The sequence below is a fragment of the Lampris incognitus genome, chromosome 7 (assembly GCF_029633865.1).
Source record: "Lampris incognitus isolate fLamInc1 chromosome 7, fLamInc1.hap2, whole genome shotgun sequence".
NCBI lineage: Eukaryota > Metazoa > Chordata > Actinopteri > Lampriformes > Lampridae > Lampris > Lampris incognitus.
This window is the reverse complement of record NC_079217.1, coordinates 50,009,135-50,026,941: the sequence shown is the minus strand read 5'-3', so window position 1 is coordinate 50,026,941 and position 17,807 is coordinate 50,009,135. Positions and strand designations below refer to the sequence as shown.

General features: G+C 42.6%; 1 protein-coding gene across 1 annotated transcript in view; it reads right to left on the bottom strand.

Annotated features, from left to right (window-relative positions):
* Positions 1 to 258: 258 nt before the first annotated feature.
* Positions 259 to 17,807, bottom strand: part of nlrc3l (NLR family, CARD domain containing 3-like) — a 34,602-nt gene continuing 17,053 nt past the window's right edge. Inside the window, exons 7-12 of the mRNA XM_056283516.1 lie at positions 16,261 to 16,613; positions 12,938 to 13,147; positions 10,412 to 10,587; positions 7,171 to 7,444; positions 5,585 to 5,797; positions 259 to 3,860 (exon numbers count right to left, since the gene is read on the bottom strand). Of these exons, the coding sequence (XP_056139491.1) occupies positions 3,477 to 3,860; positions 5,585 to 5,797; positions 7,171 to 7,444; positions 10,412 to 10,587; positions 12,938 to 13,147; positions 16,261 to 16,613 (1,610 nt within the window). The 3' untranslated portion in view covers positions 259 to 3,476. The remainder of the gene's footprint in view (positions 3,861 to 5,584; positions 5,798 to 7,170; positions 7,445 to 10,411; positions 10,588 to 12,937; positions 13,148 to 16,260; positions 16,614 to 17,807) is intronic.

Genomic DNA, 17,807 nt, shown 5'->3' with positions numbered 1-17,807 from the left:
CATTTCATTGGCTGTTATCATTGTCCGTCACACAGTACCCGTATGTCCTCATGAAGTTTGCCTGCGTTAATACAAAAATTAAGATTTACTTCTATAATTGAGAGCACACATTTCATATATGTCAACACAGAGTAAAAAAATCAACTGATCTGAAGCCTGGAAATTTTTATTTAATCTTAGATTTAAACTTCTCATTGACTTTCTTTTCCATAGATGAATACAAATAAGAGTATTGTATTCCACTTAAGAGTTTCTGTATAAGACACTATCGTTGCTCAAATAAAGACTATATCCATCCATCCATCCATCCATCCATCATCCGAATTGCTTATCCTGCTCTCAGGGTCGCGGGGATGCTGGAGCCTATCCCAGCAGTCATCGCGCGGCATGCAGGCGGGAAGACTTTATCCATGTAATCCAATATTTCAGATATGGCTCGCCGTTCAAATATCGGCTGAAACATGTTTAATACTGAACCACTTAACAATAAAGACAAACAACTGAAACTCAAAGGGCCAAGGGTATGCATATGCTTTCCAAATAATTATTAAAGTTATGTAGGTAGGTAGGTCTTTATTTCAAACACAGCAAACAAGCAAACGTTACATGTGTGAAAAGGAGCAGAAGGAAGTTTCTACTTATAATATCCTGCCCCCTCTCCGATTCTCAATCTATACAGTGTCGTTAATAAACCTTTTTTTACACATCAGAGTATGCCTTACTCGTTTATCTTGTCAATGGGTAAAAAAAAGTTTTTAATAGTAATGATGGAAATTAAAAATGAAATAAAAATAAGAAAAATAGTGGAAAAATGAAATTAAATTGTGTGTGTGCGTGTGTGTGTGTGTGTGTGTGTGTGTGTGTGTGTGTGTGTGTGTGTGTGTGTGTGTGTGTGTAAGCAAAGGAATTAAAGCAATAAAAATGCCAAAAACAAGCAAAAAGAAGCCCAGACAATAAAAGCATGTAATAACGGTGTCCCATTAGAAAAAGAACGGTGACAGCAATGAAATACTGAGAAAACGAGAAAAAAATCCCCAATAATAAAAAAACAATAAATAAATAAACCACCAGTTAAATAATGTTATAAGAACGTTAATTCAAGTACATCAAACAGTTTGCTCCATGTCAACTAAGCCTACACGGTAAGTAATGTGCTAAACAAGCAACACAATTTTCAGAATTAAGGTGAATAATTCAGAAAATACCCCTCGATTTCTTCTTGTTAGTAGTTAAACAACTTTTGATGCAGACTCACAATTAGCAAACAGAGCTGATCCAAAAGTGTGAAGCAGTGTTACTTCTTTCATTTTATTGAGACAAGTATGACAAGAAAATGCAGCGTCATTATTATTTGGTTGTCCATCATTCACAGTGACACACAGCAGAGGCAATCGAGCTCTATCCGTCTTTTAAAGGAAAGAGAAGACACAATCATCAGGTTTTAAACAGAAACCTCAGGTGATTCCAAGTGGCTGGATAACACTGGGCTTCAATTGTTTTGTTTTTTCAAGATTATGCCTCCTACCGAGACACACAGCAGCTAAACATCTGCATCTCCTTAGCCAACGGACACCGGTTGACTTTCAGTGTAGGCAGCTACCAGCACATTGCACTGACAAACTAGTACGTTCTCTTGTCACGTATTTCAGATATACTTGTAAGTAGTTATTGCCATGAAGAATGTTTTAATGAGATTTTAAATTTAGGTATTTTATCTATACATGTGTGGTGTATAAATATTTCCATGTAAGCGAATGGAAAAATGAAAAGGGCACATCAAATGGAATAATACCGGGACACAACACGGCCAAATAGAATAGAACACAAAAAAATTCCCAGCAAACAAGAAACCAACAGGTCAAAAGCAAAGGCCACACGGCAATAAGGAAATTCTTCTCTCATGCAGTTTGTTACTGCACCGTCATGTTAGGATAGTGTTGGGAGGAGAAGCACAGCTGGATCTTTATAGTGAATGAGTGACGAATTAGCCTCAGATGCTTTTAATTCAAGCATGCATGTTAAACATGACTTTTATTTTCTATTTTTGCTTTGGAAAACAATATAGAAATGCACACAGCAAAAGTGTGGCAAAAACAACTTGGGAATCAATATTGAAGAGACAAACCCCCACCCACTCAAAATTTCAAAAATCATGTTTTCAGAGTGTTTTTTCCCCTGTGGTTCACACCCCTGGTCACCACAAGTAGAGCAAAAGAATAGAAACTCTACTCCTGCCAAACATGGCATCCAACCAGAAGGTCCATCACCTCATCCCACACCTCGTCAATAATCAAATGGGCACTGATTCATAAAAACTTGATTCTCTTTGTTCCAGTGTTTTTAGAATTTGGGGAATAGCATAGTCTTATTTTACTTTTGCACCCTGTTGAAGTCTTATCACACATTTTGGTACTTTTGCAAAGACTTCATTTAACTGAACAAGTCAGTTGAAGTTAATTTGAAAATTTCCGGCATTTTTGAGTCTATGTCCACTCACAGCCTCTGTGGTAGAATCGTCTTTTTTGTTGTTGTTGTCGTTTGTTTTGTTGCACAGGGGAAGTTTTCATGATAACACGGGTGTCCTTTCTCTCCATCTTAATTCTGTAACTCCAACATTTTTAATCTCATCTACTTCATGCAACTCAAAGATGTCTCATTTCGGGGCATCCAGGTGGCGTGGCGGTCTATTCCGTTACCTACCAACACGGAGATCATCAGATCGAATCCCCATGTTGCCTCCGGCTTGGTCGGGCGTCCCTACAGACACAATTGGCCGTGTCTGCGGGTGGGAAGCCGGATGTGGGTATGTTTCCTGGTTGCTGCACTAGCGCCCCCTCTGGTCGGTCGGTCGGTCGGGGCACCTATTTGGGGGGGGGGATAGTGTGATCCTACCACATGCTATGTCCCCCTGGTGAAACTCCTCACTGTCAGGTGAAAAGAAGCGGCTGGCGGCTCCACATGTATCGGTGGAGGCATGTGGTAGTCTGCAGCCCTCCCCGGGTCAGCAGAGGGGGTGGAGCAGCGACTGGGATGGCTCGGAAGAGTGGGGTAATTGGCCGAATACAATTGGAGAGAAAAAAAAAAGATGTCTCATTTCCATCACAGAGTTATCCATATTCCATGGTAACTTCCTTAGCAGTAGTTAGGCGACAGGCATGGGCGCAAGTCCATGAATGCTGGAATGTCATTGAGCGGTTTACCTGTGCCCCTGTCCCTAGGGTTAGTGGTTGTGTCAGGAAGAGCATCTGACGTAAAATTTTGCCAAATCAGTATGGCTTGACAAGACCATACTGGATCGGCCGAGGCCTGCCATTAGCGCTGTGCCCTCATAAGGTGCCGATGGAAATTATAAAATCTGCTGTGGTGATCCCTGAAAAAGAGGGAACAAGCCGACAGAAGAAGAACTTCCTTAGCAGTAGCAGAGCACAACAAACTTTTATCAGTAACTCTCATCTCTGGCAACTCAGTCCCGAATTTTAGATATCTTTCTGGGTCAGTTCTCTGAGGCACTCCTTCAGGTTGTCTACCCTCTCTACTGGGGCACTCTGTATCTTCTTCTCCAGTAGCCTCTCCACCTCCTCCTGCCCGCTCACCTGCACGGCACTGTGTTCAAAGAGAAACGACCTCAGGAGCTGGATGTGGTTGAGCGGGGAAAGCATACCGCTCAGGAAGCGAAGGGTCATGTCATATTGACCAAACGGGGAGCTGAGGGTCCGCTTCAATGCACTGGTGAACATCACCGCCAACCTAGACTCATCTTTGGCCATGTGAAGTCTGGAGATAGACTTCTTGTGATGCTCCAGGACATTCTTCCCTTCCAGGCGGAACATTGTAAAGATGTAGACAGCAGCCATAAACTCCTTGAGAGAGAAGAGTTTTTTAGAGTTGTTTCAAAAAGATTTGTCACTGGACATCTGGTTGGCTAAATTTGTTATGCATGTACAATGAAAAAAGCAGATAGATCCCACACTCAGCTCTCTTTATTTTTCCCCGTTTAAAAACAGATGCCGCAGCTTGTACGGCATGATAGGGAAAGTATCATCACAATAATCATAGGGAATTTTACACAATATTGATAGGCTAAGATATGACATCTGCTAAAATATGCAAAAATACCATGTTTAAGAACCCAGCTAAGGTTCATCACATTGAACTGTTTGGTAATGTGAAGTGTGATATCAAACCACAGATAGTTTTCAAATAATATTCCCTCAAACATTTCAATCCTCATTTTGTGGGAAATTTTAGGTAACGGATTCTTGTTATCCTTAATTTGGACAACAAAGCTATATCAGAATATCAAAATATCAAAATTTCATTCTAGTACAATACCATTGAAAGAAGAAATGATATGAAATGATACTTAATTATTGCCCTGCCCTTGTGTCAGCCCACCTCGGCCCTTGGTCTGGTCTTGGTTAAAATTTGAAACCAGAACTTTTTTTTAGCATTTTGGGAGATTTAGTTGGAAAAATAAAAAAATAAATGCCTGATATTTAAACATCTAGACTGGTGTCTATGGATTCTTTAAACATGTAGGATAGTTTTGGTCATAATTTTGATGTTACTTTTTGTCTTCCCTCTTCCAATATACCTGACTGAAAATCATTATTGTGAATAGGGAGATAGTATATCACTGCGGTGTCTGATTTCTCTAAACCTAAAGGCCATTTTGTCAAAAAAAAAGATAAATACAGGAAAATAGGGAAAGGAACAGGTATAGGAACCCAAGTGCCTGTACAACATGAATTGCAAGACCCATCTCAACTGCATCGACAAAGAAAGAAACGCGCTTCATGTTTGCCTCGCTACCAGCATCTCCAATAGCTTCTCCGATAGCTTCTATTTTCGTGTGAGTTTGGTGTGTTTGGTTTGGTTCAGTTGCAAATGACAAGTCAGGTGATGTGTTATCCCTTGTCTTGCATAGTCGCTCACCCTTCACCGGAACGGGACTATACACACTACTCAGTACCTTACTCTGTCTACTCCAGAATCGACTAGTTTTTAATGAGTAATGGTGAGAGCCACAGGGTCAAAGAGTGTAAAACTGGGGTGGCAGATGTATCAGATCATAATGCGACCAGCTTGACAATTCACCTGAATAGTAGGAAAATAAAAACGGTATGGAGTACCGCAGATAAGGCCAATTGTGTCTGTCGGGATGCCTGACCAAGCCAGAGGTAACACAGGGATTCGAACCAGTGATCCCTGTGTTGGTAGGCGACAGAATTAACCGCTACGCTACCTGGACGCCCCAAGAGAATATATTTAAAAAGAATTGGGAAAAATTAAATATTTATATGGAAAATGACACCAACTAAATGAATGCCTAATTAAATATTTGTTTGAATATTGAAATATTCCAGACAACTATTTATTGTTTTTTTTTATCTTACTGTATTCTTATCTTGCGTTGACGTTGTTGTACTGTTCTGTTTATCGTTTTGAAAACTCAATAAAAACTTAAGTGAGGAAAAAAAAAACGTCCTCTTTGGCTTTCCTCTTTTCCTCTCCCCTGGCAGCTCCATAATAATAATAATAATAATAACAATAATAGTGTCCTATTATTTAGTGATATTTTTACCTGATAGGTGAAGTGTATGAAGCAGAACTCCCTCTGATGCGAGGCCACGGTGGGGAGCTCGGTGCACAGGCCAGAGAACACAGTCACCTCCTTCAATCCTAAACCCACCTCCTCCACGTCCTCCTCAGAGAACACATTCGTATTCTTCTCCAGCATCTTCAGGGCCATCTTTCCCATCTTCGTCAATATACACCTGTCCTCATCTGACCATTTCTAAAAAAAGGAAACAGGCCATAGAAACCAGGCATGCAATTATTTGACTCCAACTTAACCACTGCGGGCATAAAAGCACAACTCATTGCCAATAACTTGTCATTTTTATTGACTGCTGTTAGACTTTGCCTCAATGTTTTTTCTATTGTCATCTTGAATTTTTGTTTGTTTCTTTCTCTAGGCTGAGACATCTTTATTAGTTCCTAAATCTTTTTAAGTCATCTATAAAGTCTAAGGTTAGGTTTTTTTTTTTGTGGATTTTTTTCCTTCTTTTTCTCCCGAACCAATTATACCCCACTCTTTCGAGCTGTCGAGGTCACTGCTCCACTCACTCTGCCGATCTGGGGAGGGCTGCAGACTAGCACATCCCTCCTCCATTACATGTGGAGTCGCCAGCCGCTTCTTTTCACCTGACAGTGAAGAGTTTCGTCAGGAGGATGTAGCACGCGGGAAGATCACGCTATTCCCCCCAGTTACCCCCCCCCCTTAACAGGTGCCCCAACCGACTAGAGGAGGCACTAGGCAGCGACCAGGACACATACCCACATCCGGCTTCCCACCTGCAGACATGGCCAATTGTGTCTGTAGGGATGCCCAACCAAGCCAGAAGTTACACAGGGATTCGAACCGGTGATCCCAGTGTTGGTAAGCAACGGAATAGACCGCTATGCTACCCGGATGCCCCTTTTTCATCTTTTCTGTACTGTATTATTATTATTATAACAGACAAATAAATGTAACCATGAGCACTGATGACCTAACCTGCCATGGTTGTTGCTGTTAACAGGGGTGCCGCCAGGGATTTTGCACCCCTATAAAGAATATGACTGAGCGCCCTTTATTTATTCAATTAATCAAATCATTATTTTATTATTTTCCTGACTTCTCTCAACATTAAACCCCTTCCTCTACCTTCATCCCATGCTACCAGCTTGCCCAACAATCCCCTCATCAACAGCTTCTCCAGTAAGGGACCCATCTTCTTAGTTTGACAAATTCACATTTAAAATGCTCTTAACAAAAAGGAATGTGATAACACCATAGCCCAGATTAAACCTGTGGGCTCTTTCCTGTGGATCGTGAATCAGAGAAGTCTTCGACAAGATCTGGCCATATGCCATTGGGTAATCGAGTGGGATAAGGGGAAAAACTAGAAATAAATTTATTACAAAAATTTTGAGCACCGTTGTGGTGCCCCCTCTTGTCTGGCGCCCTTAGAATCTTCATAACATTATACCCACTTACGGCGCCACTGGCTGTTAACCATGTTAGTCTCATCATCATCATCTGAACGTCCAGTGTTTTATAAAATTTAACATTGTACCACAATGCAGTAAGAAAACTGAATATCAACATTACGAGCTGTACTCTACCACATTGTTTTCCTGCTGTCCATAGTAGTGACACAGCTTGCGGTTTGTCTGGATGACCAAGAAGTGGATGTAGAAAGGTGTCAGCTTGGGTGGGTTTTGCCCATAGCCTGGGTCTTGGTAGAACCGCTCAAACAACGTAGCAGCCATCCAGCAGACAAGCGGCTGACGGCAAAGCATTTTAAGAGAAGGCGTGCATCTATAGTGGGCCACAATCTTTGCGGCTAACTCCTTATCATCAAAGCGCTGGGTCAAGAAATTGTCCTTCATCTCATCACTGTTGGACAAAGAAGATGAATTAATCAAGAGTTCAACTGAATTGGCTTGAATTAGAACTGAACTTAATGCTAACAGTTTTACAAATATTCTGAAAGGTCTTAGTATTTAAAATACAGCAACAATGCACGAAGACCACAATCAGGGTGAGTGTGCAATACCATGGATGGAAGCAAGAAACAGATGCCAGCATCAGCCTTAGGACAACAGCTATGTCAATAAAAAGCAGAAATCATCTTAACGAGGGCTGCACGATATATTGTTTCAGCACCGCCGTCGCAATGTGCGCATGCGTAATAGTCACATCGCAAAATGTGCAATGTGAAGTACGGCAAATAAGTAAGGCAAACTCAAACACCTCATGATACAATTTTTTGCTGCTTGATACAAAAAGAAAACTCACATGGTTCTCATTTTCCATAACTTATCTACAAGAGAAGTCTGTCCGATACAATCAAGGCTCAGCGTTTTCGGTTTTTACCGATTTTCACCGAAAAATACCCAGATTTTTTAAAAGGAGCAGATCGGCTTAAACAGATTTTCCCTCCGGATTTTATGTTTTCACGGATCCAAAAGTTGTTCCTGTTCGTGTGAGGTTATGTAACAGTGTCCTCTTGTGGCGAAATTCGGCATGCCGGATGGCTTTGAAAAATAAAAACCAAAAACGCTGAGCCTTGGACACAATTTACTCCCATTTCACTCCGTTTAGACAAATGACACATCGACGTGTTCATCCGCTTCTCGGCTAGTGATGCGTGGATTGCAGTTACAGGTAGTCCCCGGGTTACGAACGAGTTCCGTTTTGGGGTCTGTTCTTATGTCGAATTTGTATGCAAGTCGGAACAGTTATGTACAGTTCACATCTAGCATCAATTAGTCAAGTGTTTGTCTTATTTTACCTAAGACATCATAAACATAATAATGCAGTAATAATAATAAATGTAACTACAGTACAGTAAAATTGAGAGAGAGAATGTGTGTATAGGTATAAAAACACATCAATTACTGAAATGCTTATCTTAGTATATACTGTTGTAACCGAGTATTTTCTTGCCCGGTGCGGGATTCAGTACGGGGTGTACTGCACCACAAGGCGACATCACTAACCGCTCGGCTAAAGGGTCAGACCAGTTAGCTAGGGGCTAACGTGTCTTATAAGTAGTTTACAGTCGTCACCCTCTCTCGGAAGCGTACCCTCGCACTTTGTTATTCCCGCGCTCCGAAGAGACTTCTGAGGATCTGCACATTTCCAGATCCCACCGCTGCCACCAATGTAACCGAGGGTTTGTAGATATCGCCTATACTGTATGAAACTATAAAATAACAAATACGGAGGTTCCACTTTCACACGAGGACCACTTTATTTGGATTCTTCCCCCAACAGAACTCCACAGCAACAACACTGCGTACAGCACTTCCGCTCTCTCTTCAGCCTTCAAAATAAGAGCTCAAGGCCTATACTGTGGCATCAGCTTATAACAGGAACTTAAAATCACTAACAGGCAAGTCCAGAAAAATAGGTTACACTATATATTGTTCACCGTTATTAAAAAAAGCACACTTCAAACCATACAATGGAGCGTTGCTTTATTCACGGCTGTTGTTGGCCACAGCCACACCACACAGACAGCCATTAAACCTGACTCACATGTCATCTCTCTCTCCAAAGACCCGACCTAACCCTTGACCCAGCAACAGTATACCACCACCACCCCCCAGAACAGCAAAACATCTCCCCCAACTATGTACAACTAACATTTATGCCTCCCTCCCTTTATACCCCCCGGTGAACCTGAACATGCTAAAATATTTGACCTAAAACATCATGAACATATTGTGGCGAATTCGGGGGGCAGCCCGGCCGGACTGTCACATGAACTCGGATCTCCCGCACCGCAGGCGACAACGTTAACCAGTCGACTAAAGGGTCTGACCCCTTATCTAAGGGCTAACGTGGCTACTTATTCGTGTATGCTTACACTACCCCCCTCCTTCGGGATAGGATGTCCCCAGCCGGACCGTCACAGCCGGGACGCGAACTCGTATCTCCCGCACCACGGGCGACACGTTAACCAGTTGACTAAAGGGTCCGACCCGTTAGCCAAGGGCTACCGAGCCTATTCATCCGTGATCGTTACATTGCCCCCTTCCCTCGGTTAACGTTGTCGCCCGCGGTGCGGAATACAAGAGTTCGCGCCCCGGCTGTGACGGTCCGGCCGGGGATGACCTTCCCGAAGGAAGTGAACATATTTTAAGCTTCGTTTTTCGTCAGCCATGAATTACCAAACTAGACTCTCATTGTGGCGTCCATTTGCCTTACGCATCGATGGACACAAGAAAGATCTGAGAGAAATTTAAAAAAGGAAAATGCTCTATGTGTATGATAGCCACAAAACTGGTACCTCAAACATGGTGTAATATGTTACCATATCATCACGCTTGCATGTATATCCCACTGAGAGATAAAGGTAATGTGTGCTTGGGTGCGGGTCTCTACATCGGAGAAGATAATTCGTTCGGGTAGGTGGCGGTTGGATGATTTATATATGCTATGTGCGAATTTGGATGACGTCAGAGCCGATCCACACGCGACTATTCTCAGCCGTCGCTCCGCATCGTCTGTCTGGCTCCAATGGCCAAAATAGGCATCACTTTTTACAATTTCACAACTCCCCTACAAAACCACCCCAATCATTTTAGAATGATTCATTCTTTCCAAATAGAGCTGTTCAAGTCATCTGGTGAAAATTCCTGTATTTTTTTTTTATCACAACATAAATCGCAGAAGAAAAAAATGCAGTGCGAGTCCCCCCCCCCCCCCCAATATCGTGCAGCCCTAATTTCAACGGTCTTGGAAAAAATCATTAGAAAAGTATCACTGTGTAGATGTTTTTATGTATGAGCCCCTTGCAATACCACACACACAAATTTACACAGACAAGGTAGAATGGCAAATATAGGCACACACCTGTAGCCCTGTATTTCTGTGACAACATCTATAAGCTCAGCTGGTATATCTGAGACAGCCGCTCTTCTCCCCAGGATCCATATGTGGGCAGCAGGGAGCAGGTTACCTCGGATAAGATTTACAATCAGTGTGTCTAGAGGTACCGGGGTGTAGATGTCTGTTATGATGGGAGTACTCTAGAAAGATGGATGAGAGAGAAACAGAGACATAGAGGATTACCATTTTTTCATATATGCTGCGGTTTACCATTCGTTATCCTACCAAATAGCTCTTTGCTCACAGGAAATATGGTATGCATGCTTATTTGACCAATGCCATGATGTATACATATAGGTGTAACCACTGACCAACCCCTAAAAAAGAAGTCCAAAAAGTTAAAATAAACCAACCTGCAATCATTTAGAATTACTTAAACTGCACTATCAAGCAGCGAGAATATGCCCTACACCCACACATCAGGCAACTGACACACCAACAGCAGCCCAAATGCACATCAATTGTTGGAAATCTGTCATTTTTTTTCCCTTCATTTTATTTCCGCATTCACATGTATCGCCAAAGGGGAGCTTGGGGGCGCCCTGGTGGTTCACCTGGTAGAGTGTGTACCACATCAGGCCGAGTCCTTACTTCAGCAGCCTGAGTTCGAATCTGGCCCAGACCCTTTGCTGGATGTCATCACCTCTCCCTCCCCTGCCTTTCCTGTCTCTCTACTGTCAAATAAAGTGGAAATTGCTGAAAAAATAATCTTAAAAAGAAGAAAAAAAGCGAGCTTGAGGATAGAGTATTCTATTAATAAGAGGTTATTCAGTGATCACCAACTTATACAAGCCTAAGATCACATCCCAAGTCCAAATGTAAACCAAGATCTACCACTTGCAAAATGTGACGGAAAAAAACAAGCCCTCCTTTCTCTTACAGTGGAGTCTCTGTCAGCATACAAGCTGCCTCATATTTCTGGAGGATGTTAGGAAGTGTTGTGTTGCCAAAACTGTGGAGGTCTTGCATTTCTTGAAGCCAAAGTGAAGGATCAAAAATTAAAAATACTGTAATAAATGTAAAATCACTGAAGGTCCATATTTCCACTGTATTTTTGAGTGCCCTTTTATTAATGACTTCTGGGTCAAACTATGTAAATAAATTGATACTATATTAAAAAAAAAAAACGTTCCCTTGACCCTATTCTCTGCATTCTGGGAACACATTCAGCTGACCTAAATCTTAGACCTTCTTCACTGAAGCTGCTTAAGGTGCTTCTTAAGGTGCTTCTTTTTGGTGCAAGGAGATGTGTGCTTCTTCAGTGGATTTTGGACTCTGTCCCTATGGTTTCACATTGGATTCGGAGTGTTATGAAACTTATCCCTTTAGAAGCTATAAGCTTCTGAAGTGAGTGACCCCCCCCCCCCCCATCAGTACTGGTCACTCGTTGACAGACACCGGCTGTCAACATTTAAACTGAAATGGCACTTTAATGGACTGTGCTGCACCTGAATGGACTGTGTTGTTAAATTTTTTCTAAATTTCCCCCCCTTTTTCTCCCCGATTGTATCTGGCCAATTACCCCGCTCTTTTTGAGCCGTCCCGGTCGCTGTAGAAACACCCGACCAAGCCAGAGGTAACACGGGGATTCGACCCGGCGATCCCGTGTTGGTAGGTGTGTTGTTAATTGTTTGTGCTTTTTTTGTTTTGTTCTCTCTGTTTTTATGTTTTTAGTGGTATTATTTTTAGGGATTTTTTTTTCTTCTCTGTTGCACTGCTGTGGGCTGGCAGAAACGACATTTCATTTTTATTTATGTGCGCAGGTACATAATGAAAATGACAGTAAACTAAATCTTGAATCTTCTGGCTCAAGCACAAGCCATTCAAATTTTTTTCATATCTGGGATCCCTTTCTGGACTATATTGGAGACGACGGGGCCCAGGCCCTCTGAAGTGGTCTCTATGGTCCAGTATGGAATGAGATCTTGTATTACACCTCCATATAGGTCCTATTGTGATATGCCATTATCCCATCATCATACCTGATTACCCAAGCTATATCTAATTGTATTAACCTTCTGTCTTGATGTCTTATTTGTTTCGTATTTATGTATATGTATGTATGTATGCATCTGCATTGATAAATTGTTAAAATGTAAAAAAGAAAAAAGTGATATTGGTGTTGGTCTCGGACTGAAAATTGCAGACTTTATGAGGCTGTAGCCAGACTAGGGTTTGAACACCATGGGCCAGGGTCAGGCTAGTGCTGGAATTTTTGGCCTGCAGGGCTCTAGTGGGCAGGTCTATTAAACCTGCGAGCAAGTTCGGGTGGTTCCAGAGCTGACCCGCACATAACTAAATCCAGACTTAAAATATATCAGCTGAAATATAGTACAATTCTTATCATAAGGGGTTCCAACTTAAAACAGGGACAATTTTGGGTCAAGACCTGAAAATGCAAGAGACGTAACTACATGACTAAAATTTAACGTTCCTTGATATTGTGTCCGGAGCAAACGTGTGTCTATGTGTGAAATCACTGAGAAATACCTTCCAGTCTAGTGCATCTTGGTAACAGTCATAGCTATCCATTATGATGAGACATCTGCAGTCAGGCTCCTCAAGATATTTCGTGCCACAGAACACCACATAATAATACTGTATTACTTCCATAAGGGACATCTTCTTTGAGGGTGGAAGGTGATAATTTTGGAGAATCCAGAGGTTACTGAAAGAGAGGGGGATCACAAACTGCATGTCCTGTGAAAAATTGATGAGAACAAGATATTAGATACACAGAGAAAATCTCCCATAAAACACAATCCTCAATTGTCCTCATATAAAATAACCAGAAGGATTAAAAGCTGACAACCGATGTGTAATTCACTTGTCATATGCTTTGTACCTTCCATTATAAACACAAGGATGTGGAGCGGCATACTGTGTCATATATCAATGATAGTGCTTGAAACAACCTCTGTAAGGCTCAGGGATTTTCTGTCAACACTGGAGCTTCCTATGCCAAATATGCCTGCTCAGCTCATGTTGTGAGGTGCTTAATATCAATCCCCACTATCTAGGTTCATAACCCAGCCACTGAGGATGCACAAGCCAGTGCATTCTTAGTGCCGGTCCCAAGCCCGAATAAATGGGGAGGGCTGCATCAGGAAGGGCATCCGGCATAAAAACTTTGCCAGTCATGCGGCTCATAAATCAGATGTCCATAACAGATCGGTTGAGGCCCAGGTTACCAACAACCGCCACTGGTACTGCTGGCCAGCAGGCTGTTGGTGGAAACTATGCTACTGTCGGGCAAAGTAGAAGGAGAGGGGAAAGCATGTCCAGAGGCAATGGGAGAGGAGGAAGGGTAGGAGTGTGGAGGTGAGAGTCAAAACTTTGAATGTTGGCACTATGACTGGTAAAGGGAGAGAGCTGGCTGATATGGAAGGAGAGTAACGGCTAGGCGCATTGGCGTTGGGTTCAAACTCTTCTACCATGGTGCAGATGGGAGGAGAAACGGGGTAGGGCTACCTCTGAAGAAAGAGTACATCAAGAGAGTGCTGGAGGTGAAGAGAGTGTCGGACAGAGTGATAAGTATGAGGCTGGAAATGAAAGCTGTGATGATTAATGTTATCAGCACATATGCCCCCACAAGTTGGGTGTGAGATGGAAGTGAAAAAAGAATTCTGGAGTGAGTTGGATGAAGTGATGGAGATGGTACCCAAGGAGGAGAGAGTGGTGATTGGAGCAGACTTCAATGAGCATGTTGGTGAAGGAAACAGAGGTGATGAGGAGGTGATGGCCAAATATGGTGCCAAGCAGGGAAATGTGGAAGGACAGATGGTGGTGGATTTTGTGAAAAGGATGGAAATGGCTGTGGTGAATACATATTTCAAGAAGAGGGAGGAACACAGGGCGACGTATAAGAGTGGAGGAAAGTGCACACAGGTGGACTATATCTGAAAGGGATTGGAGACTGCAAGGTCGTGACACAGGAGAATGTAGCTAAGCAGCATCGAATAGTGGTCTGTAGGATGACTTTGGAGCCAAACAAGAGGAAGAGAGTGAAGGCAGAGCCAAGGATCAAATAGTGGAAGCTGAAGAAGGAAGACTGTTGTGAGGAGTTCAGGGAAGATTTAAGACAGGCACTGGGGTGATAGTGATGAGTTGCCAGATGGCTGGGCAACCACTGAAGAAATAGTGAGGGAGACAGCTAGGAAAGTACTTGGTATGTCATCAGGACAGAGGAAGGAAGACAAGGAGACTTGGTGGTGGAATCAGGAAGTACAGGAAATTATACAGAGCATAGAAGAATTGGGATAGTCAGAGATGAAGAACGTAGATTAGCAGAGAAGTTAGCATAGAAGAAGTGGGATAGTCAGAGATGAAGAAAGTAGACAGGAGTACAAGGAGATGCGGCATAAAGTGAAGAGAGGTGGTGAAGGTATATGGCGAGTTGCATGAGAGGTTGGACACTAAGGAAGGAGAAAAGGACTTGTACTTATTGGCTAGACAGAGGGACCGAGCTAGAAAGGATGTGCAGCAGGTTACGGCGATGAAGGCTAGAGATGGAAATGTGCTTACAAATGAGGAGTGTGTTGAGAAGGTGGAAGGAGTACTTTGAGGGGCTGATGAAAGAAGAAAATGAAAGCGAGAGAAGGTTGGATGATGTGGGGATAGTGAATCAGGAAGTTCGGTGGATTAGCAAGGAGGAAGTGAGGGCAGCTATGAAGAGAATGAAGAGTGGAAAGGCGGTTGGTCAAGATGACATACCTGTGGAGGCATGGAGATGTTTAGGAGAGATGGCCGTGGAGTTTTTAACTAGATTGTTTAACACAATCTTGGAAAGTGAGAGGATGCCTGAGGAGTGGTGAAGAAACATACTGGTACCGATTTTCAAGAATAAGGGTGATGTGCATAGCTGTAGTAAGTAGGTGGCAGAGTTGAAGATGCTAAGATTTTCTTTGGGTGTGACGAAGGACAGGATTAGGAATGAGTATATTAGAGGGACAGCTCAGGTTGGACTGTTTGGAAACAAAGCATGAGAGGCAAGATTGAGATGGTTTGGACATGTGCGGGGAAGAGATGCTGCATATATTGGCAGAAGGATGTGGAATATGGAGCTGGCAGGCAAGAGGAAAAGAAGAAGACCAAAGATGAGATTTATGGATGTAGTGAGGAGGACATGCAGGTGGCTGGCGTGACAGGAAGATGCAGAGGACAGGAAGAGATGGAAACGGATGAGCCGCTGTGGCGACCCCTAACAGGAGCAGCCAAAAGTAGTAGTAGTAGTAGTAGTCGTAATAGTAGCAGTAGTATCTATGTAGGTTCATATAGTAGGGTGTGGGGACTTTCAGGTGTCCTTCAGGTTTCATTGGCTCCCCAACAAAATGAGGCCTAGTTAAAAGATGATAGGGTGCACAGCAAGACTGTAATGAGTTCCCTTTTTTCCAATGGGCTGCATTCCCCAGAGCTGACAGTTATGTTAGTCAGAACTACTACATCATTGCTCACCTGGTAGAGCACATACATGTAAGGTTGAGTCCTTACCACAGCGGCCTGGGCTCGAATCCAGCCTGGGCTCTTTGCTGCATGTCATCCCCTCTTTCTCCCCTGCTGTTTCTGTCTCTGTCTCGACTATTGCTATCAGATAAAGGCAGAAAATGCCACAAAAAAAAATCCTAAAAAGAAAGAACTATTACATCATAACTTAACAACTGAAGCTTCCTTAGATGAGGATCCCTAGACCAACTTTTTAAGTGGCAGTCTTTGGCCCTGAGATTAACTATTTAGGATCACTGGGATTCAAACGTTAGGTAAACCATGCACAGTATGCAACACAAAAGTCAGAAGTCCTTTAAGGATTATCCCACCCTATTGAAGCGGTCCTGTGCCCAATCCCGGCAGAATTTTGCTGTGACAACAGACAAGCCGATCCCTGGGATCCCGGTGGTCAACACTGTCCTGACCCGCTGGCTGTTATCTTTCTTCAAATGGAACAGATTGTTCACCCCTACAAAGCTGTCCGGGCTGGGGACCTGGCAAGGCATAGGCGGTTGCAGTCGGAGCTCGTGGTAGGGATCGACTCCTCCATGACCACACGTTGAGATCTGGGGCTCAACATAGATGGCGTCAAATAGGTTGTGCCTCCCATGCCGGGTAACCCCTTCATAGAGGTATTGGTGTTTTCTGATGAGGTACTGTTTCATGTGAAAGCGGATCACCCCTGTTAATAAAAACAAAATGAGAAAACCAACCAGAAGCTGATTAATAATGACATGACAATTTACTGACCTAGCAGGGTAGTTTTCTTTTCACCTGCCCATCCTCCACAGAGCACCAAGTCTACAACGGCAACCTCTACAGCTGGTAGAGATTCAGGCCTATATTCATAAAACTTACTGACAGGGTTAACAACACAGTACTGGATAAAAGCATAGCGGTACCGTTGTCCCTATTCATTAATGAGGGTGACTGCCTCACTTTTATCCCTTGTGTGATTATCACCTCCTCACCTCCTTTTGATGATTTTCCATAACACGCATATCTGTCATCTTCCGCAGTAGAAGACAGACATGGAACTTACATAAAAATACTTCAAAACTATAATTTTGGGGATTTTGGATGGACTTGTGAAAATGGTAAAGACAAATTGCTAACACTAGACTAACGATTAAAAAGTATTAATGCTCGGCTTCTGCAAAGGTGGTATTTCTCTTCTTTTGACAGGAGCTGTTAATGATCCCAGTAGACATCCAGAAGCTGACATAAACTGGGCAAATCTAAACATTTAGCATACCTTCAAACTACACACACGGACATAAAAAAAAGAAGTTATTCGCCAGTTTGTCTGACTCTATGTACAAACCCCCATTCCAATGAAGTTGGGACGTTGTGTAAAATGTGAATAAAAACAGAATACAATGATTTGCAAATCCTTTTCGACCTGTAATCAATGAATACACTACAAAGACAAGATATTTAATGTTCAAACTGATAAACTTTATTGTTTTTTGCAAATATTCACTCATTTTGAATTTGAAGCCTGCAACACGTTCCAAAGAAGCTGGGACAGGGGAAACAAAAGACTGGGAAAGTTGAGGAATGCTCAAAAACACCTGTTTGGAACATTCCACAGGTGAACAGGTTAATTGGAAACAGGTGAGTGTCATGATTGGGTATAAAAGGAGCATCCCCGAAAGGGTCAGTCGTTCATAAGCAAGGATGGGGTGAGGTTCACCACTTTGTAAACAACTGCGTGAGCAAATAGTCCAACAGTTTAAGAACAACGTTTCTCAACATACAATTGCAAGGAATTTAGGGATTTCATCATCTACAGTCCATAATATCATCAAAAGATTCAGAGAATCCGGAGAAATCTCTGCATGTAAGCGGCAAGGCTGAAAACCAACATTGAATG